Source organism: Erithacus rubecula (genome assembly GCF_903797595.1).
Source record: "Erithacus rubecula genome assembly, chromosome: 10".
In the NCBI taxonomy this organism is placed as follows: Eukaryota; Metazoa; Chordata; class Aves; order Passeriformes; family Muscicapidae; genus Erithacus; species Erithacus rubecula.
The window spans coordinates 11280723-11302423 of record NC_136662.1 but is presented as its reverse complement, the minus strand read 5'-3'; the positions used below and the strand labels follow the sequence as shown (position 1 = coordinate 11302423).

The following is a 21701-nucleotide window of genomic DNA, read 5'->3' as shown; positions in this document are numbered from 1 at the left end:
TAACAACTCAACTTTTTTCAACTTTTTAATCTCATTCATTATACTGAAGATACAGCTGTGCCTGACTTTGTTTGCATCATACAATTTAATTTTCTGCATCTAAAAAACAGTAAAAATATGAACAGAAGTCTTTAATTCTACATATTTCTGTTAGAGTGTGACATTCCCTGACCTTTTATGTACAAATAAAAGGCAAATAGGAGAAAACAAGAATTTACATATAACTATATGGTAAAGGAAATAATTTTTCTTTTGCTTTTATACATCTGCATGACAAATAAACCTTTTGTCATTACTTATAATACAATCCAAATTCCAAATGTACACTGCTCTCAGTGTTACTACATGTCTTGTATGTATGTGCCTACAGGAAGCTGTAATGGAGGGGGTATGTACAAAGCATATAAAGCAAAGGCAGCTCAGACAGGCAGTTTTAGTGTCATTGAGACACTTAAGCACTCAGCATACTGTGTGCATGTGAACACACATGGAACAGACACAGTGTGATCATTGTACATTAGTATTAATTATCCCTAATACAGTACTAATCAAATTCATATTATTTTCACCCTACACAGTGTTTTTGTCTCAGCAAGCAGTGAAGACAGAACTGATTTGAATGTAAAGAAGAGGATGGTGGACAATGCTGATTCATTTCTACAGTTGCCTCAGATCATGTAGCAACACAATACCATATGTAACACCATGCTGAGGCAAAGAAGAAGCAACCACTTTTTTTTATTTCCTGGTTCTTCGTACAGGTTCATCCCACGATATACACAGCAACTTATGGATTCTACATTTCATGTTCCAGACTTCTGTCTGTGATACATACAGAATGAGAGCAAATGCACTCTTGTCTCTTTTGAAAGGTAAGAAGTTCTCTAATATTTTCCAGGACATTGAGAGAAAACAGCAGATTTGAAGAACTGAATACATGCTAATTTTGCAATAATGTAAGTGTATTCTATAAAAATCAAATTGATGTTTCTCAAATGATTAGTAATGGGGAATGTAAGAAAAGTTATTCATCCAGTTTCAGGCACAAGTCATGCCTTCTTTAAATGTCTTTAGAATTTGCCTGCCTAAGGAGCATGTCAAGAGTATTTATTTACTTAGTCTCAGCAGACTCTAAATCAAGTCTTGATATACTGGGCACAAAACCCCAGCCAAGGTTAAAACAGACCGAAGAAATCACGATTCACAAATTAGAAGTTGAGAGTTTTGCTACCTAGTAAAACAAAGCACAATTTCAACAATTTAGTATATAAAGGTAACAAGTTCATAGTAAGACAGCATTTGAAAAATACTTTTAAATTTACTGAAGGGAAAATATCTGCTTTTATGTACTTGCCTTAAGCCCTAGAATTTCTGACAAGCCGCAGTGCAAATACAGACTTTCAGGTACCACCAAACATTTTAACCACAGTAAATATCTTGCCTATGTTGAAGAGACATATGTAGTACAAAGGACTAAAACTGTGGTTCTACAGCCATGTAATTCTGAAAGAAACAAATCCTTGCTCTGCTTCATACAACTGGATTTATTTACACTCAACTTTTTTTAAACATAGCCATATCAAATATTATTTTGGCTGATGGCAGATATAATTATACAATGTTTCTCCAGTACACTGTGCTGAAGAGCAATTAACAGATGATTCAGCAGCTCCCAGCTAACTTTGTTTACAGATTTAAGCACTAACTGTAGTACTTCCCTAAATACAGTATTCTTATTTTCTACATTTTCCTTGCAAATCCGAACATAGTATTAGGAAAGTATACTGTAAAATAAAGTGAAGCCTTCCATAAAGTTACAACACTCATTTACAAGCATATATTCCCAGTATCAATTACTATGTTCTTTATTATTATCAGTCATTTTAGCATGAGTTTCTGAAAAGAAACTATGCATTATGAAGTTTCTGTAATAGTAACCAAATACATCACTATAAATTACCTTCCAAAATGCATATTGCTTCCATCTGAATGCTTAGTCAAATAAAATTCTATCTTCACATAATATAGCTGAAGAGCCTATTTAAAAATAAGATGTGAACTAATTTTAGCTTAATTAGCCTCCAATTTATCAGATTCAATTTTAAAGCATTCAGACTGATGAACTGGGTAATCATTGACAATTACAGTGTCACAAGGAAAGACAAGGTTTGCATTCTGGGGGTGTTTACATCCAGCAAGAAGCTACCCTTTTAATTTAGAAACACAAGGGGGAAAAGAACAGAGAATAAAACCTTCAGCAAATAATTATCAGGAGTAAGTTACAATAGGCTGATTACCCTTTCCCCATACTCCTCAAATACCATAGCTCTTAGTATGCCTCAAAAGAAAACTCTGCATTTCGTTCAAGTCAGGCCCAACTTCCTCTATGCAGTTCTTTATTTACTAGCAGTATGAGGAAGAAGCCACCTTCCTCTTAATCATTTGGTAACCCACCACGACTTGTCTTTGGCAAGCTTCTACATTTAAAGACCAGAGAAGCCAAAGAGAGATTAGTATCATTCTTTAGTATAATGATTACCTTTTTAAGTAGACTTCATAATGAAGTCATTCTGGTTCAACTAAAAATTTCCTATAAATATTTTAGTACAGAAGAAAATAGACATGCATGTAATTTGGGCTTCTGGTGTTGGGCTTCAATCAAAAGAATACTCTTTTACCATCTCTGTATTCAGAAGTGCTGCAGGGGAGAATTTCTTCAGACACAAATCCTGCAAGTACCTTCAATACTCACCCTTAAGCCATCCAACCTATGCTGTCCAACCTCATAGAACAGATAATGTACACCCTTGATAATATTCAAATACAAATCGATAACCTTTTTACAAAGGATATTCTAACCTTCTTAGAAATATTATTGTTTAGATGATTTTTTGTTACCAACAAAACAGTGGGGTTTTTTAATCCCACTGTGCTGTTTTGAAGAGGCAGTTGCAAGTACCCTTAGGCAGTTCTTTTTGTACATTTCTCTTCAGAGATTCATATCCAAACATTACAGTTTTTATCATACTGAAACAGACAACTCAAGACTGAAAAATATGTAGATGATAAAATATATACAATAGATGCTGTATCTTGAAATAAGCACAGATTATGCAGTGATTTACAAGTTTACAGTGCAATCATTTTTTGCTTACAATAAACAAAGCTGAAACAATTAGAGAAGGAGGCATTAAAGCAGATACTCACAAGACAATACTGAAAAGGATTATTGCAAAGAACAAAGCTAATGGCACTACCAAGTCGCAAAAAATTTACCAGTGTACAGTAAAATGCCTGAATTCTAAATAAATCAATGCATTCCCACCAGGTGGCGCCTAAACGCCCGCAGCTGCTTACATTTGTTGCTCCCACTTCCAGGCTTGGAAAGAGTTAAAAACTTGTTCAGTTACAGTCTTACTGATGCAGCACAATCTGGCGAACGCCCCTCACTTAAACACTTTCACCACGCTAATTCTGATGGGTCTCAAAGCCACAGCGCTATTCCCTTCACTTCAAAATAAGCTAGCTATTAGGCAGGAACCTGTCTACAACCATACAGGTTTAGTCTCAATTCCACACACAGTCAGACAAGTTCCTATAGCCATGCTCAAGTTTAAGTGGAGGAAAACAATGCTGCAATCATGGAAAGGAGGAAGTTACTCTCCATTCCAGCAGTACTTGTCCAGTTGTCTGCACTCACAGCTCCAGCCCAGCCAAATTTGCAATCCACAGTTATCTAAGGTTTTGCTCAGGATCAGTTCCCATACCTAGGCAACCTGCCAGCCCCCCCATCATTGCTACCTAGGAAGGTCTCCAGCACAGTTAAAGGCATTAGCTTTAAAAGCCACATTCGCACCAATTAATGAACAAATAAATATAGTATCTTAGTCTTCTAATAACGTTCAATTGCATACAGGTCATTAACATGGATGCCTCTAAAAAACATATTCCAAAAGTGTGTGTACTATTGTAATCAGGCAATAAATAGCTGGATATCCAAAAGTCTATAAACGCTTCTAATTGCATTCCACTTGAAAGATTACAGTGTATCTAAAAACGTTGGAAAGCATTCCTAGACCATTCCCATCTTTCTAATCATAATTTCTCCATATTTTCCCCCTAACAAAATTGTTCAAGTTCTATAAAAAGCAGTATTTCACACGAGAGAGTACAGCTCATTAGTCACCTCTTACAACTACTCTAAAATACAATTTTTTTTTTTTTACACTGAAATGCATTAAACAGACCTAATAAACTAGTTCTAGAATGTAGCATTTAAGTTGTGGGGTTTTTTTCAGTCTAACAGTAAATCTTTACCTTCCAATATGAGACACAGATCATTTTAGAGCTGTGGTGGAAGACATGCAAAACAAATTGCCACACCAACATTAAGAAATTTGGTAAACAGCTGCAGTATATTAGGTTGTATTTCATACACCTGAAACTCCCAAGATTCCAGACAAGTACTTGGATACCACTTACTTAAAACAATATGAGAATATTCACATCAACACTAGTAGAGCACTGTTTATTCAGCAAGTAAAGATGCTAAAATACTTCTGCATTCTGTCCCCTCAAAGAGAAGATACTGAGCACTTCACGTGTCTCAGGGGAAGTAACCTCAGTCTTACAGCAACAGTCAGAAGTCTTGAACATTTTGCTACCTAAAACACAGACTGCACACAAATACAGCACTATAAAAGGCTACTGAAAGTTATTTTCCTGCTCCATATGCACATAAATCCACAAATTCAGTAGTTCCAAAATCATGGACAGGACTCTTCTACTTCAGAAAACAGTAAATTTTAGCATTCTCAGAAAAAAACAAATGCAGCTACTTAGAAGAAACATTAGCATGAAAGAAACTGACTTAAATTAGACACTAGATAAGGGCACTGTGAATCAATTCTCAAATTTGAGTATTCAGAGTAACACAACTTACAATCACTAGATTCTTAGCATTAAGAGCTATCAGAGGTTGTCTGGGTGGATTTTCATTAGTATTTCTTTTGTGGTGGAAGAACTTTGGGTTGGTTTGTGGGGGGGTTTTGAGTTTTTTTTACTTGATGTGTTTCATTGTCAGTATGTCATTTAGGTTTTTTTAAATTACTCATAACTTACACCTATCCAGGGTTATTACCTAATCTATCAGTAGAATAGAGCAAAATTTAATTTAATCAATTTGTGTAATTTTAAGAAGGCAAATCACAATGAACAGGGGTTTACAAAGACAGCACAGAGACCATGTATGTCATGTAATGATGAAGAAAAATAAACACATGTGAGTGAAAAAGATGAGATGATGTGCTGCCAGGCTCCTTACCCATTGCTGCTGTTGCTGGAGCTCCCTGATGGTATTCTCAGCTTGCTCCAGTTTAGTATTGGCCTCATCACTCTGCTGTTTGATGGTGGCCAGCTCCCGTTTTATGAGGTAGTTTTCCTCAGCCTCCTGGGCCCTTGTCACTTGTCCCTTATAGGACATAATTTATTTTTTAAGCATTTGATGACAAATCCAAGGAAAACTGCCTTTGTGATGCTTAGCTGCGTATTTCATCAGATTGGTTTTGCAAACGGCACAGAGTACAATTGGTAGAAATTTTAGGACAAAGTAGTACTAAACAGCTGCTTTAGTACTTTATAATAAAGTTCAGCATCCATTTAGCAAGCACAGTTTTGTACTTGCATTCAATAAAATTCCTTTCATGCATTGTTACTCGGTTGCACATGCACAGATTGAGGTTCACAATACTCAATTTCATTGTTAATACAGTGTCATAGAATCCATTTGTCACAGGAATTTGTACAAAAATTACAACAGGTTAGGAAAATTACTATAACGTGCAGGTATTTGGTTTATATACTTTTAGTAAATAAAATTAAACAGGTTTCTAGCAAGATATATTAGCTCTGTGTTTATTCCAAATCAGCAAAGCAGGGATAGAATACAGCATGCAAATATGCATGCATTAAAGCAGTTGGTTTTTTTATGAGTAGGAAGAGAGTCATACAGTAAAAGACTAAAAGACTATACCTGTATCAATCTATCTGCCAAGGAAGCACTTTCCTACAAAGGAAAAATTCAGATAGGAATGAGGAAAAGGGAAACCAAAACACAAAGGGCTGATAATAGTGACAAAAAAGACCAAGAGCTGATAGAAAGAAAATGCCCAAATTCTACCCATTTTCTGTGCAAACTCTTTTTGCAAAATTAACAACTCTTCATATAAATGAAAGCAACTCAGCCCAAAGGTCCCAGGAAGCAGCCTTTTCTGGGATTAACACAGATTTAACACAGTCCATCTTTGATATGAAAAGGTTTCAAAGCCAGATTTCCATAGCACGTAAAATTCACCTACAGGAGACTGGGTGTTTTTATTTGAATGGCTTGCTTCCCTAATTAATGAAAGTTACTGAAGCATTATCTGATAAGATCATATCGATAGATGCAAGACACAATCTACAGTCATCCCCCCAACATGAAACAAAGGCATAATTTGAGCACTAAGGGAACTCCACCAAGCACTGAGGCACACATGCAGAATTACAGCTTCCACTAAGATGAAGCAGGGAAGTTAAATGGTACAAACTGACAGACAAGTAGGAAATGTCAACTATGACAGCTAATGTTCTGTTTTACTGAACTCTTGCAGTAATCCATTGAGCAGCTCATAGATTCTCTTTCCTTGACAAACTTTTGCAAGAAAATTTTTCATTTTTGCACGCTGACAAGCCCTACTGCCCTGCAGTTATATTTAATTAATTTCTACTTCATCACCCCTGAAACTACTCAACTTTTTGAACATCCTACAACAGAGCAACACATCTATTCACCAAATTTCTTTGTCCTTGAAATTCTTATGAAAATTGAAATTCAAACTAGTAGGTAAGAGCTATTACTTAGAAGTTAAGGTACATTAAGGAAATCACAATTAAATCAGATGGGTTTGAATGATGGAAAAATATTTTCAAAGTAAGTTTCCAATAGAAGAACTTAATGCATTTTTCACACTTTATGATGTTTTTCAAATGCTGCAACGATAACGATCTTCAGAAATTCTTACTAATAAGTAATGTTTTCCTATTTTGAATTGTTTTAATTCAAATTAGATTGGGATAGTCTAAAGGTGAATTCTGAAATTCTAAGTACAGAATTTGCAAAAGCACTGGCATGAGGGAGTTCATCATGGACTTCATAATTTAGAAAAGAAAATATTTCAAACTTCTACAAGTAAAGCATAAAACAAGGATGTTAACTATTATATATTTCCCAAGGGCCTTGAAATTATTCACTACAGCTTAAAGCCTCATAAAAAGAACCTACTCTTTTCCATTCTTTTTATAAACCTCCAATACTAGTAACAAAAATGTTCATAAAATTGTATTTTTGGTCACAACTTCCACAATGTGTCCGTATTATGCATCTTTTCCAAACTAAAGTCTGAAATCAGTTAATTGGAATTGAACATAGATAGACCACTTTTAAAGAAATTGCAATGGGGCTTAATTGACATCTTTCAATTATGTCACTCTTAATTATCATTATCATTTCCTTCCCTGTGAAACATGAATAACTGTTTGCAATTCACAAGAGCATTCAATTCCATTTGTTGAAAGATGGTCGCTGCTTGTGCTTAAGATGGACAGGCATGTTCTCATTCCTGAGCAGAGCAGCTCAGATGCAATCTGTACAGCATGTGTGATGCCAGGATACAGGAGAGGCCACTGGAGAACAACTGGCAATATATCCACAGCAGTCCTCATGCACACTTGTGAAGTTTTGGTCAGTTACAACAAAGCCTAATAAAACTCTACTTCCGACAAAACGTGTGAGAGTAAGTCTTCAGATATTCTCCCCACCATGTGTACCCAAAATTGCCACAAAACCTCAAAATCACATAGAACAAATGCATGGCAGTGCTCCTGTTCTCAGTATGAATGCTGCAACATCTCTCTGGCCATTGGTAGATCTGTCACTCTGCTCCTACATAAAAACACCAAGAAACTTCAGATTTTCAAAACTGAGGATTCTCTCTCAAGGACCTCTTTTCCAACCAACCAGTCTACTATTTCATGGAGTCTTCTGGACTTTGAACATATCCTTCTAATTCAGAAAGAAAACAGTACAACACAAGCTGGGTATATCAAAATGTTTGATTTTGTAATCACTAAGAAGCAGATAGAACCTAACATATTTAAAGCATTGACCTTAATTGCTTGGTGACAGCCATGTTACTTGGCTAAGTGCAGCTAGTAAACACCAGAGATTATCAGGAAAACAGTAAACTATAATTCTGAGATTCCCATTTCATATAATGAAATTACCAGCAATAAAGTCTAAATTAACAGAGATTAAATCTAATCCCCAGCATACTTACTTTTTCTAGTGTTTCAATGCGCTGTTTTAGGAGTCTATTTTCAGTTCGTAACCTCTGGAAGGTAAACAGTTCACAAATCCATTTCTCAAGTTATGAATTGAAAGTCTAATAAAAGCAAAGCAAGCTAACAACATTTTTATCTCATTACATCCATGAAAATCAGCAGAAACATAAAAAATTAGTGAGCTTCTTTACATCCTTTCATATTATGTATGAGCTCAAACTATGAGTTTTCACAGCTTGGTACAGCAAGAACAAGAACGTATCTCATGTTGTACAAAAGCATCTATGTGGCATAGCTGAAAGCAGGGGAACCATAGGGGAACCACAGCAGACTTGACAGCCTCTCCCTCACAGAGTCAGTCTTCATGGTTAAGGGACATGAATGTACACTCCCTGCACTAGGACAGGCTAAGAAGACAGCTACAAGGTTTCCTTCCCTTTCCTCACAAGAATTTACATTAATCTGTAAGGTTATACTGAGAATTACCCTCAAATGTCTCAGAAGTAAGAAAGAATTGTACTGAATTCTATACTTTACCAGTGCACTTCCTGCAAATTTTAGCAGTCAGCATTCAGATAGAAGAGATTCGTACCCTTCAGAACAGGGCATTGGATATCAGTTCAGTAAATGCTTTATTCTGCCAGGCTAAAAGGCCAACACAAAATATATTTGTACTTCTATCTCCCCTAATACAATCTCTTCTGCTAAGAAGCTCTGCTAAATCAGAAATTATTTACATATGTCCCAAAGTAGGGCCTAGAAGCAGATAGCTTTGCATTGTTTGGTTGGGGTTTTTTGGTTGCTTTTTGTTGGGGTGGCCTCATGGTTTTTGTTTTGGGGAAGTTTTTTGCTTTGTTCTTTTTTTGGGGGAGGGTTGGAAGCAAGAAGCAGGAAAGGATTTGAAATGAGCTCATATACTAGAATCTAAAGTTACAGTTGAGTTTCATATGGTTTTATTTTGTCCTGTTCTGCAGAGAGCTGTCATTTGAGCCCTCCAAATCTGATTTCAGCTGCTGTTACAACAGGTAATCATGCTGCTAACTGCCTCACTGCCTGGCACAATAACAAGCTGCCTGAAAAGGCTCCCAATACCTTTGTGCTCCCAGGTGCATTTCACAGTCGGTTTTCTGAAGAACTGATGCCTTAAAAACTGATATTGAAAGGCAAAATGACTAGCAGTGGACAGGAAGAAGGAAGGCTGAACCTAACTCTCCCAACAAAGCTTTATATAATACACTTGTACATCATTTCTCCTACTGTCTTTTCTCATAGAACTGGCTAAAAACAAGGAAGAAAATCCAGATCAAACAACATCCTGCAGGGGAAAAAATGTGAAATAGGGAAAAAAGGCATCAAAAGCCTATTTATGTCACAAAAGCAAAAAGATGCAGTGATTAAGTACATACAGGAAGTAGGTCAGTTAGTAAAAAGGGAAAATTAAACTCCACTGGCAGTTTGGCTTTTTTCCCACAGCTTGTATTAACTGCAAAAGCTCTAATAGAAAAAGTGACTGCAGACAGAAGATACTACAATTTGGGTCCAATGCATAAGGAAAATCAAGATCTTAAAATCAAAGAGAAACCACTCAAGTGCACTCTATGAAGTCTATCTTAATGAGTCATACAAACCACCTGTGTGGAGCACCTATATCTAAACCAGCATATTTGGAACCTCTGATAAATGAGGGCATCTGTTATTAAGCTTTTGCCAGTAGGAAATACTTAAAATGTAAGTACAGCAGGCCCCCAAAGATTTTTTTTTTAATGTCCACCAGAAGTCTATAATTTCACTGTAGGTGTCCTTTATGAACAGACATCCCAAATATAAATGTTGAAAGAAAAGTATTAGGGGACCTTAATTATGTCCTGGTAAATGCAGAGATAAAACATGTAACCCTTCACCTAGAAATTAAACTTAATCATACATAAATTTGTTGAGGATTCCTTACTTTAATTTCAACTTGTTCTTCCATTTCTTTTGTCTTTATTGTAGTGTACTCTTTTTCTAGCCTAAAATTAGAAACAGTAAATTATGATCAGAACCGCTGTGGATAATTTACTTGGTGTAATACCTAACAAATAACAGTAGAACAGAGATACAGATTATTGATATTTCCCCTGAAATGCACTCCTGGAAATGCTTAGACTGGACCTTAAATTTAAACACAGATTGCAGTAGATGCAAACAGACTGAACCAGCACTCTGAAGTGCAGGAGCTTGCCTGGATACATTACAGTGGCAGCAATTTGGAGCTACTCTGTAATAACCCCTTTATGTAATACAGTCATCAATTCCATAGATTCAGCCAAAAGAAATCAGAGCTTGGAAAGCCTGGAAGAAAAAGATGCAAAGAAATCTGAGAAAAATACCTTAAATATAAACCAATTTTAGCCTCTCCCCAGCAAACCAAATAAAAGGCAGCAAGAAAAACCCACAAGCTGAGATAACAATGCCTCTACAGAAGGCTCATCAGGAAGTTCAGACTTAGAATGGTAGGATTTTCAACTACATACACTTGTACTGGTTTGCAAAGAAAATATTTTTCCTGAAAACTTTGTTGTTACTTCATTTTTAGAGAAGACTGCTCACTCTACTGATCATAAGCTGCTGACAGAAGAAAAAGATTGACAAATTCAGCTTGGAAGACCCTGGGCATGATCTTCAGTGCAACAATGAATGAGTGATACTTTACAACCAATGGGTGACCCACCAAACCTAACCCTGGCAAATCACACAATCTGCAGCATGGCTAACCAAAACAGAATTTACAAGAGGCAGAAGAGACATACAACTAACCTTAACAACAAGTAGTGATATTATCAAGATTTCAAACCCCAAATGAAAGTTGTTTTACTGTTGTCAATGTTACTACTAAGTTTTAACAAGCTGTATTTTAAAACAGCACTAATCTTGACTACAAATGCACTCTTTAGCACTGTGATTATTTTCCTCAGTACCTGAGAACTAAAATCTCTTGAATTTAGGCCAGATCATAAAAGTTTCATCTCCTTTCCCTGCTTCACCCTAAAAAATAACCCAAAAACTCCCACGAGAAAACCACCCCCATGCCAGCCATCCTATTCAGTTCCTTTTCATGGAAGTGCTGTAATTCCCCATAACTTGAGGTGTTCCTCAAATGTTTTTTTAGATATTAAATGAGATATAGCTTTATTATATTTAAGAAAAAAAAGAAAACACTACTTTACAACCATTTTTTGCAGACCGAACTTCAGTTTTAACTGTTTAAATAATATAACCCCCCCCCACCAAATGCACAGATAGAAATTTTAAAATGAAACCCTGAATAACAATTCTTAAGGGTATACCAACAGTAACTCAGCAACAATATAATCTATTTTCTCAAAGTGTAATACCTACTTTTTCATCTTTTTTGCATTGTATTTGACTTGGTAAGATGCTTGGATTAATTTGTCTGGACCACTGTCAAACTGATGTGGAATGACCTTTTGAAAGTGCTAAAAGCAATCAGAGCACAAGATTACATATAATTAGCAGCTGCAAGGAAATATACACACACTACACATTTCAGTTCTCTCTTAGAATTATTATAACCATAGCTTACCTGTAACATTCCTTCCATGTCAAGTTGCAGTAATTCTGCCTGGTTCATCTGAAGTAATGCTAAACCTACTCGAAATACTATCTCTAAACCCTGAAAAGAGAAGTTTAAAAATATCCAACAATTATTCAAGGCTTTGTCAACAGTACAGAGTTTTTCTACTATTCACTAACATTTGAAATTTCACCCAAGTAAGCACAAGTAAAAGTGTTACTGAAAAAATCTCTAAACAAGTTGCTCCTGAGTTTCCTTTTTTGTTCCACAGACAAGCAGTCTGGCTATTTGTCCTGGTGCCAGACATTTCCCTCAGAAAAGTCAGTGATGAGGCAAAATCTCAAGTGACAGGAATCCTCTAGGTCAGCTCTATCAACCATTTTAAATACAATTAGTAGAAAAATCCCCAGTACTTCTCAAAAAAGCTATTTTAATTCAGACACAGTACAATGCAGTTAAACTACTGGGGGAGGAAGGAAAAAAAAAAAAAAGGAATCATCATATACCCTATTACGCCACCTTGGACTTTCCTGAGGGCAAGCTGAAAGGATCCCCCTTTGACTTACTGCTTTCTAAAAGCTGATTGCAGAGCAAGCATAAACTGATTTGTTACTAGTTACAATTATGCAAAATTCTAACCCTAAACACAGCATAGATGTCTTTGTGATAATGACACTGAATAATTCCCTAAATTTCTTTGGCACTGACCGTCATCTGGACAATAAAAGGAACTTACACTCCCTCTTCTCAGCTTGCATATCCCCATGGAACTTTAACTTTGGCCCAAAAGCAGCATTAGTTTCCACTGCAAATTTACCATAATACTGAGGAATGGATGTCCCTGCTGCATGCAATGCTAATGCACTGCATCCAGAAAGAACAGATTTGGGAATACTTCAACAGGCTGAGCACAAAGATTCACACAATATCAACATTCAGTGACTTAGCTGCTCTTCCTTGACAAACAGCACACACAGATAGCTTCCCTTAAAATAATCTGATAAGCACTACTACTTAGTAGTTACCTCAGACATAAAGATATCAAATATTCTCGTTGCAATTGGTAGTGGAAAAGTTGTAAGGAATATAGTTAAAAACCATGACGATGCATACATAGAAGTGTGAAAACTCTGAGACTGAAAGTGCACATAAAGCTCTGGAAGATGTTCCTGGAAAAGAAGAGGAATAAAATGCACAAGTATGTTGAACTTCTGCTTGTGGTTTTAGTGCAGACATGTTTTTGACAAATTTTGAATACAAGAAAATAATTGATACTTAGTATAGATAGAAGCTGTCTGTACTAGCAACAGGACTAAGAAAGGTATGACATCATTATCAAGAACCATGCAGCCAAAGTCCCAGTATAGAATGCCCTATAGAATGTCTACCCTGCAAAGCAGATAACAAAAAACTTCCTGATCCTATGGGGAAGTCAAGCTTGTAAATCTGTGAGTAATATCTAGAATGACCTACTAAAAAGAGCTAACAAAGTCTAAGACTGTGATATTTCACCCTGATCATCATGTTAGAAACTGGATCACAAAACAGAAATCTGTTTTTCTCCATCAGCCTGATCAGGAAGAACCTGCATTCCAAATCTGAAAACAACTTCAATTCTACATATGAGGGTATCTACCAATTTTCATCCTTTAAGATACTATAAATTGACTATCTTCATAGTCTTTGACTTTCAGAGTCTTGAAACAAAATTAAACATTCATATGCTTCAACTGCACCAACAAAAATCCTCATGCTTCAGTGTTTAAAGCCAGTCACTGTCTGCCAAAGGTTAAAAAAAAATTGCTCAGAGAGTCACATGCATTTACTTCTGAAGTTCTGAAACTAGCTATTGCCAAGAGAACAGCCTGTTAGCCAACAGACATGCCTGCTCTTAGCTGTAACTCCCAAGATCCTTATTAATAGTTACTGAAGAGCAAGTTTGATAAGATTTTTGTATGTACCTGTATCATGCATTCAAACTGGTACATACAAAGGCCCAGTTCAGCCATGCTCGGTTTAAAGAGCTCTCGTAGTCTGTAATCTTGCATTAATTTAACAAACACACAGAATGCCTCTTCTTCTGGCATCTATATCAAAAATAAAAAAGCACAGTAAAAACTCTGGACAAATATAATGATATATCAGAGTAAAAGCCTGGGAGGATTAAGGGTTGGGGTTTTGTGTGTGTGTGCATGTGCTCAGAGTGGAGTTTTGTTTTTGGTTGTTGGTTTGAGGTTTTTGTTTTGTTTAAAGGATTTACAGCCAATTACTCCAATGAACTTTTGTATATATTAAATTCTAGCAAATAATTTCTAAATTGAAGGAGGTCTGTAAGTTTCGTATTATATACCCTACTTTGTCATAAACCAAAAACCAATAATACAAAGGCAGCTTTAAGATAATCAAATCAACCATGTAGTTCCATTTGAACTCTGAGGAGACTCCATGTAATAGAAGAGAAATAAGAATTTCATTTATTTTTGAAATATCACTCACCAAAATAGCTTGCAAACCTGCAACCCACCTTAGCTCTGAGAAACAAATATATTCTCCCACTCCAAATACAGTATCTTGGCAAATAGAATGACACAAAGTAAATCTCATTTCATTTCCAGACTAAACAGCTGCCCTTGACAACTCCATTGTAACAAAATTGTGAAGGAAAACCATTGCAAAAATTCCCAATAAACCACCACAGTATATTATGCATTCTAGCATGGATTTTAAAGGTTCACAGTTTTAAAATATTTTTACCTGCATAAGCAGTAATCCAACTATAAAAGCACTTCCTTGACAGTATCCAACCTCACGATCCACCAAAGAGTAAGCCTGGGAAACAAAGTTAAAACTCTCAACAATTAAAACCTCATTATCAAGAAAAAGTAATCATAGCCTATCCTGCTATCTTGTTAATACTTTATTCTTCCTCTCTACAAATCCAACAAGGGCAGATATTCTATCCAAAAGTTTTAGTCAGATATTCTAGTTTCTACCTGCTGCTACAAACTGCTCTCTGAGCACCTACAAAGCTAAAACTAAGGCATACCTAGCAAAAAATACAGACAGTTTTCAGCTACAGGAATTTGTCAAAAGGTAAGAGACCACTGGCATACAAATATCACAAAGTACTAGCTTTATAGGAGACAGACCTATGTGTTGCAGTTTTATTTACAGATGGATGAAATGTGGTGATCTCTATGCAGGTGGAATCTTTATTTTAGAGTTATGGAAATTACTATGATTTGGAAACCTGCTAACCTTTCTGTTGAAACTATGTTCTATGCAAAGGTCTGACCTTCAAAGTTTAACCTGCAGTGAAGACTAAGTAATGCAAACAATGCTACACTGGCATTTTCATTTTGTGTTTGGGCACGGGTACAACTGTACATTAGCTTGTACCTGCCATCTGCTGCTGCCATGTGCACTTCAGAAATACCTGCAAACTGAATAGCAGTTCTGATTGCCAATGTTCTTGTCTCAAGCAATGCTGTTTACTTCAATTCATGGCACACTTCATTCCACTACACTATCAGCAGTTAGTATGTGACTTTTAACACCAGCTTGGTTTTAACTTAGTGAGATATCGAAAAAACTTACAGGAATGCCATCAAAACTGAAGTGGGATTTGTTAAACCATTAGAATATCTATGGTTTAAAAAAACTTACAACATATGAAACTGGTGCAAATTCTCTATATACAAAGCAATCCAAACTGGTGCATGTTCTTGCTAACATATTTTCAAGGGCTGAAATACCAACTCACCTTCATTACGTTGAACAAGACCTCCTGCCCAAGGCTGTCTTTTTCTTTAAAAAAATCATGTTCAGGGTATGTTCTAGCAATGTCCCTTCTTATTAATTTTTCACAAGGAGATGTCATTTTTAAAAGCTCTGAATACTGATCCTTAATTGGCATGCTTTGGGCACTGCATAAAAGTTGCCAAACAATTGCTCTGAAGTGATGAGGTATCCCTTTTCGAACCAGCTCCTAAGGCACAAAAAGACAATTTATATTTCCTGAAAATATCACAAAAAATAAACCTAGAGCAAAAACAACTTCAAGTTCCTCACAATTTCAGAAAAAAATTTAAATCATGGTAAAAACTACCCATACAGTTTGTAATGTCAAACCTAGTGGGATTATTAAATTAACAAAAGTAAGCAGCCTCTGAATCACTTTCAGTGGCTAAATTAGCTACTGAAAGTAATCCCTCATCCATGGCAAGCTATGTGAAAAACGGAATATTCAAATAATTTTATACAAGAACTTCCATTAAGCAGTGTTTAATACAATTATGTCTGTATTTCATGAAAGAATACTGAAGAGATAGTAATTAGTAATATATGTAGTAACTGAGATTTAAGAAATAACTGACTAAAATTACTTCCAAAATAGGCAAATGTCAAAAAGTAGAACTAACTGTAGCATAGCCAACTGTAACAAAAATTTGCACAGTACAGCTCTCATTTAACAAACTTGACAAGTTGTGTCTAATTCCTGTGATATGCCAGTATTTCCAAGTTATCTTGTAAGAAAGTATTTAAATGCAGTTTCAGACACTGGACCAAGAAAATATTAAGTCTACACCTGCTAAATTAACTAAATTCATTTTGTTTTGAAAAAATATGCTAAGTATTATATGATTCAAAAATGCCCGGATGAGTACACCTAAGAACTTCTTTCTTGTCCTTTAAGACACAAGGACGAGTAGTCTTGTTGCTTGATCTGAAAAGTGAGAAAGAAATATTATGCAGAAATTTAACAGACTGTCTTGGTGGAATGTTCTGCAACTAGAATCAGTCTGACCTAGAAAATTCTCTTTAAGACTATTTCCTTTTTGTACCTTAACTGTTATCAAGTATTCTGTCTTCTAAAGGCTAATTTCATTCATTGTAATTTATTCTGAAGCCAGAGTAATCTCCTACTGCTCTTCTTCCTGTTTATTACATATATTTCTCCTGCCTCTCTGACAATCCAATTAATTAATGCAACACTGATAACTTTCAAAGAGCCTTTTGCTTTCAAGTTTGGTTTTTCTTAAGCTTGAACTCTGCTGCAGGAGTTTTGCATCACTGATCCCCATTTTCTAATATCCCTAAGCTCTCAATCCATCCTTCTTCAGAACCACCATAGTAATGACATTCCAATAATTTCTCCTTTCTACAACATAACCCAAGGTGTTTTTCCTAAAAGATTCTCAACTCCAAGACAAGAATCCTAAACACATCAGCTTTACACAACTGTCTCTTGTCAACAACAAAACTGGACTGTACATGAGTCATCTAAAGCCTCAGGGACTACTAATAAAGCAAGAAACTTATTGCTAATTCCTTGTTAATGCGCCTGCTTGACAGAGTAATAGAGTTAACCCCTCCAACTCTCCTGAAAGGAACAGCAGGACAGCACATCTACTAGGCATGTCATTTGAACTGAACAGCAGGATTTAAGTCATCCTTCAGAAGTGTTCCATAAATAAGAAGCAAGTTCTGAAGTGGATTGAGAGATGTAAAGGATGGAACACATCTTTGGAGGAAGATATAGATATCTAAAACCTAAAAAACTTACCAGATTTCTAGTAACTTAAGACCAGCTATTACAGCCAGGACAAAAAGACACCTATGCTGCTACCTATGTCCCTCCTAGTGCAATCACTGAATAGGTGTGGAAGTTCTGATATTCCATCACAAATGCAGATTCACAATTAAGGCTGACTTTCTACAAAAAAATACTGAGAATTATTTAACAAAGGAAAACTTGGCTAGTTTTCAATATAATATTAATCAGCAATATAATTAAATATTCCTTTAAAGTTAGTCAAATACTCCTCAAATTGTACTTGGCCAGCTGTGAAAACAAGTGATACTTGGGATACTTGAAAACATTCAAACAAATTCTAACTAATCAGATTTTCTTATTACCATCTCACTTTTCCTTTCTCTTGCCAGGTTCCTGTGGCCTTCTTTTCACCTTTCCAGAAACTGCTTTCCCTATGCAAGCAGGAAACCTGGAGTTCATTTTCTTTCCTTGTTTCCTCTCTCAAGTCATGTTCTCTCTTCACAACTGCTTCATATAAAAGATACTTTACTTTAGCCCATTGTTCTGCCTTCCCACAACCTATTCATAGACACACATTTCACACTATTCAAAAGACCCTGACACATTTGTATTCTGCACATAAAACTAGAGACTACAGCCAATAAAGAACCAAAGCAGAACAGACTTGCCTACTAACAAAAAAAACTCCCACACTGCTGTGCTTGCTGCCACTGAAACATGGATATGTTCACACACACTAAATGCTTTTTAGTTTGAATTTAAAGTGTAATTGAACTCCACTTATGTACATGACCACAACTAACCCAGACTGGACAAAGTTCATCCAATCCATCCAGAACTTAGAAACTATGTGTTCTTCTGCCTAAGGTCATCTCTGGGGTCGACATACTTGGCAAGCACAAAAACCTAAACTCATTGTAGCCTTTGAGTAGAATGATCAGCTCTCCTAATAAGAATGCTTTAAAAAGAGAGCTGCTCAGTGTAGCAGCATAGCATACACATACATAACCATAGCATCAAGCTGTCAGATGCCCTTGATTTCCAGTAATTGCATTTTTAGAAACATGAAGCTAATCATCCCTGTACTCATGGAAATCCGCCATCAGAGGTAAACTGAAAGCTTTACTATTCAAGATACAGTAAATGCATCTGGTTTTCAGCAGGTGACAGCACATAGGAAGATTACAAAGGAAGCACTAAAGCTTAGGGATGGAAAGATTCAACTGGAAGTTTGTATTACATACTGATTTAAAAAGAATAAGCCCATCACAAAGATAAAACAGCATCACTTTTAACACATTAAAAATATATCCACAAAATGGTTTCCAACTACTACCTTAACTTGCTTTTCTTTCTTTTTCCGTACATCTTCCCATTCATTCACAATCCTCCCCCAGAGGATCCACGAGTCTTCTTCAAGATGGCTGAGATTGCTAGAAGCTGATGAACTAGATACAAGAGAAGATCCACTATTTCTTCTTGACCCATTTACTGATCGTAAAGATTTGCTATCTGTTTCCAAGAGTCTGCAAAGAAAGCACACAAAAACCAAATTCAAGTTTTTCTAATCAAAGGATCACACTATTGTTTTCTTGACAAAGAACTCACCCAGAGGTTCAGCAAAACAGTTTTACCATCATTCATTTGGACTAAATGTGAGTACTGTTCAATGTTACTGATTTCTCTTGAGATTGCATGTAAATCTGCAGATAGGATACTTCACACAGCAACATCTTAAGAAACAGATAAAAATGTCACCCATAGCTGTCATGCATCAGACTGACAAAACCTAATGAAGTTAAATATCCTCAATGATAACATCAAATTTCAAAGAACTTTAAAAAATACAGTCATTTAAAAGACAAAAAAAAAAAAAAATTAGCCTCCCAGAAGTCTACCTGACTACACATTTTAAAAATTGACAGTGTAAATAAAGACAAAACAATTCAAATCTTTGAAGTAATTTTAAAACATCTGACATTTGCTGACAACTGTTTACAAATCACCATGGTGTTTTATAAATGCACAGGAGAAATCCCAGACCTACAGACCAAGGACAAGGCAACAGAAGTGCTTAGTAAAGCTAATGAAGATGTAATTAAAGTGAGAAGCTCACACGTGAGAACCTCTAGGGTTATCCAGCAGCAAAGTGTAAATAAAGATGTGTCAAGTGCTAGACAAGTTCCTGAGGAGACTTCACTATGAGCTGGTTGCTGTGGCAAAAATGCAATGCTTTGTTTATCCTCAACTAATACTGAGCCTCATAAGCAGGGGACATTTTTTAGACCATGTGTTAGGTAAGAGCAAGAATTCAGACTAACTTGAAAGTGTTTTGCTTTAACTTGTAAGAATTCCAACATCAATATGTCAGAGCCATGTGGTTGAACAACTTCTCAAAAATTAACACAAAAGTTAATTCCCCAGCATTTCAGCAAGGTCAGGTTATATTTTGGATATTTAACAAAATATAACACAAGGCATAGAGTATCTGAGATGGTACAGAAATCTCAGCATACCTACAATTTTTAAGCTCTCTGCTACAATAAAGATATTTATACTAGCTTTCCCTGTTCCCAGCTTTCACCTACGAGTGTTTATGAAAGCAAGGGAAAAAGTAATGTAACTCATGAAGACAAATAGCACAGTTTCTGCAGGAGTATTTTGTTTGGAAAAGAGTTAAATGGTAATACTTCAGGGAGAAAAAAAAAGCAAGCCTTTCTAAAACAAATTTTCATTTGGAATTTCATTTAAAAAAATTAAAATAATTTTCCATTTATTAATGGAATGCATAAAACCTATTTTTGAAGAAAATATTTTAAAAATCCAATTCAAATGGTTAGAAACCTGGCTTACACTGATCCATAAAGAAAAATTAGTTTGAAACTCCTTTTCTGAATCCAAGACAATGCTTAAACACCAAATTCAAAGCAATCACAAAGAAAAAAGCATATAATAAACATTAAGATAATAAAAACAAGGTTCTAACGAGACACTTCCAGTTTTCACAGGTTTCTGCAGAAGTTATACTAAGTTTCTGTAATTTGACCTTACCTGGATAAACTCATTGTCCTTAGATTTGAAAACAGGAAGTTCTTTTCACAGTAAGTCGCAAGTTCTGTGACGTTTAGTCACTGTTTTCTTTCATTTAAAACTTTATAAATGATTTACTAATGCCAAACAGTTCCACCAGGACTCTGGACTGAGCTTCCTCTTTATTCTGTGGGGACTTTCAGTATAATTAGATTACAGAATGCTACAAGACATAGCTTGAAACAATTTGAGTTCTTTCCTTTTCTGTTACCTAATTCATATTCTCCTTCTGACATAAAAGCCTACAAAGAACCCAAAACCTTTACAAACATCCACAGCAGCAGTTCTTCCAGCAAGCAGAAAGAATAGTTCCCTGTGAACAGAGTACAATTGTCAACAAAGTGCCACTGTGCTAAACTGCAGATGCAAACTGTTCTGAAACTACAGTGCAGCCAGCACTAAGAGCATCGAATTTCAGTATTAAAGGGCAGCATCTCACCAGTAAAGATACACTTGATAGGGCAGCCTCTAAACAGAATTCACACACAAGACGAGTGTGGGACTAACAACATGTCTGGCTAAAATTAAATAAAACCAGACAAGATTGGCTAGTTTACTTACTAAATGAAGAAAGCTGACTTAAGACAGAAAGCCCAAGCTCACATTCTTCTTTCAACACGCCAGGTAGTCAGACTGCAGGCCTTAATGAGAAGGCTATAGATGTAAAGGCATTACACTCCAATATAGATAAGCAGTCCAAAGAACAGTTTGCCTTTCAAATACAAATTCGTTGCTTTGTCATGAACAGACTAAAAAGTCTCAGATTAAATGCAAATTAGCTTTCTTGAAAGCACTATTTCACCATTTTTTTGCTTTTGATAATTTTTCGTTTGCACGGCAAAAGTTACATGGAGTTCATCCTAAAAGACAAGGAAGAGCATATGAGGTGGTTCTAGAAGCTCCCTTCTACTATCAAAATCAGGACAGATGTATCAAATTCCATTTAAATTGTGCTGTTGTCAGGCTGCAGAACGCAGACATGAGAGAAGACATGCTAGGTGACAAACAGGCATTGTCTTCCTCCACTGGAAGTTACTACCCTCAGAAATGACTCAGTAAAGAAAAAACAAATAAATATACAAACCAACAAAAACAAAACCC

General features: G+C 35.9%; 1 protein-coding gene across 11 annotated transcripts in view; it reads right to left on the bottom strand.

Moving 5' to 3' along the window:
* Window positions 1–21701, bottom strand: part of EVI5 (ecotropic viral integration site 5) — a 70506-nt gene that overhangs the window by 34574 nt on the left and 14231 nt on the right. For 5 of the 11 annotated variants that reach the window (XM_079313666.1, XM_079313674.1, XM_079313669.1 and 2 more), the window contains 11 exons: window positions 18847–19036; window positions 15717–15941; window positions 14708–14782; window positions 13915–14040; window positions 12979–13122; window positions 11963–12052; window positions 11758–11855; window positions 10328–10388; window positions 8376–8429; window positions 6032–6064; window positions 5324–5470 (listed from right to left, as the gene is read on the bottom strand). In XM_079313666.1, coding sequence (XP_079169792.1) covers window positions 5324–5470; window positions 6032–6064; window positions 8376–8429; window positions 10328–10388; window positions 11758–11855; window positions 11963–12052; window positions 12979–13122; window positions 13915–14040; window positions 14708–14782; window positions 15717–15941; window positions 18847–19036 — 1243 coding nt within the window. Of the gene's footprint in view, window positions 1–5323; window positions 5471–6031; window positions 6065–8375; window positions 8430–10327; window positions 10389–11757; window positions 11856–11962; window positions 12053–12978; window positions 13123–13914; window positions 14041–14707; window positions 14783–15716; window positions 15942–18846; window positions 19037–20561; window positions 20737–21161; window positions 21184–21701 lie in introns of those variants that run through there. The other 6 variants (XM_079313675.1, XM_079313671.1, XM_079313672.1 and 3 more) reach the window with 5 other exon arrangements.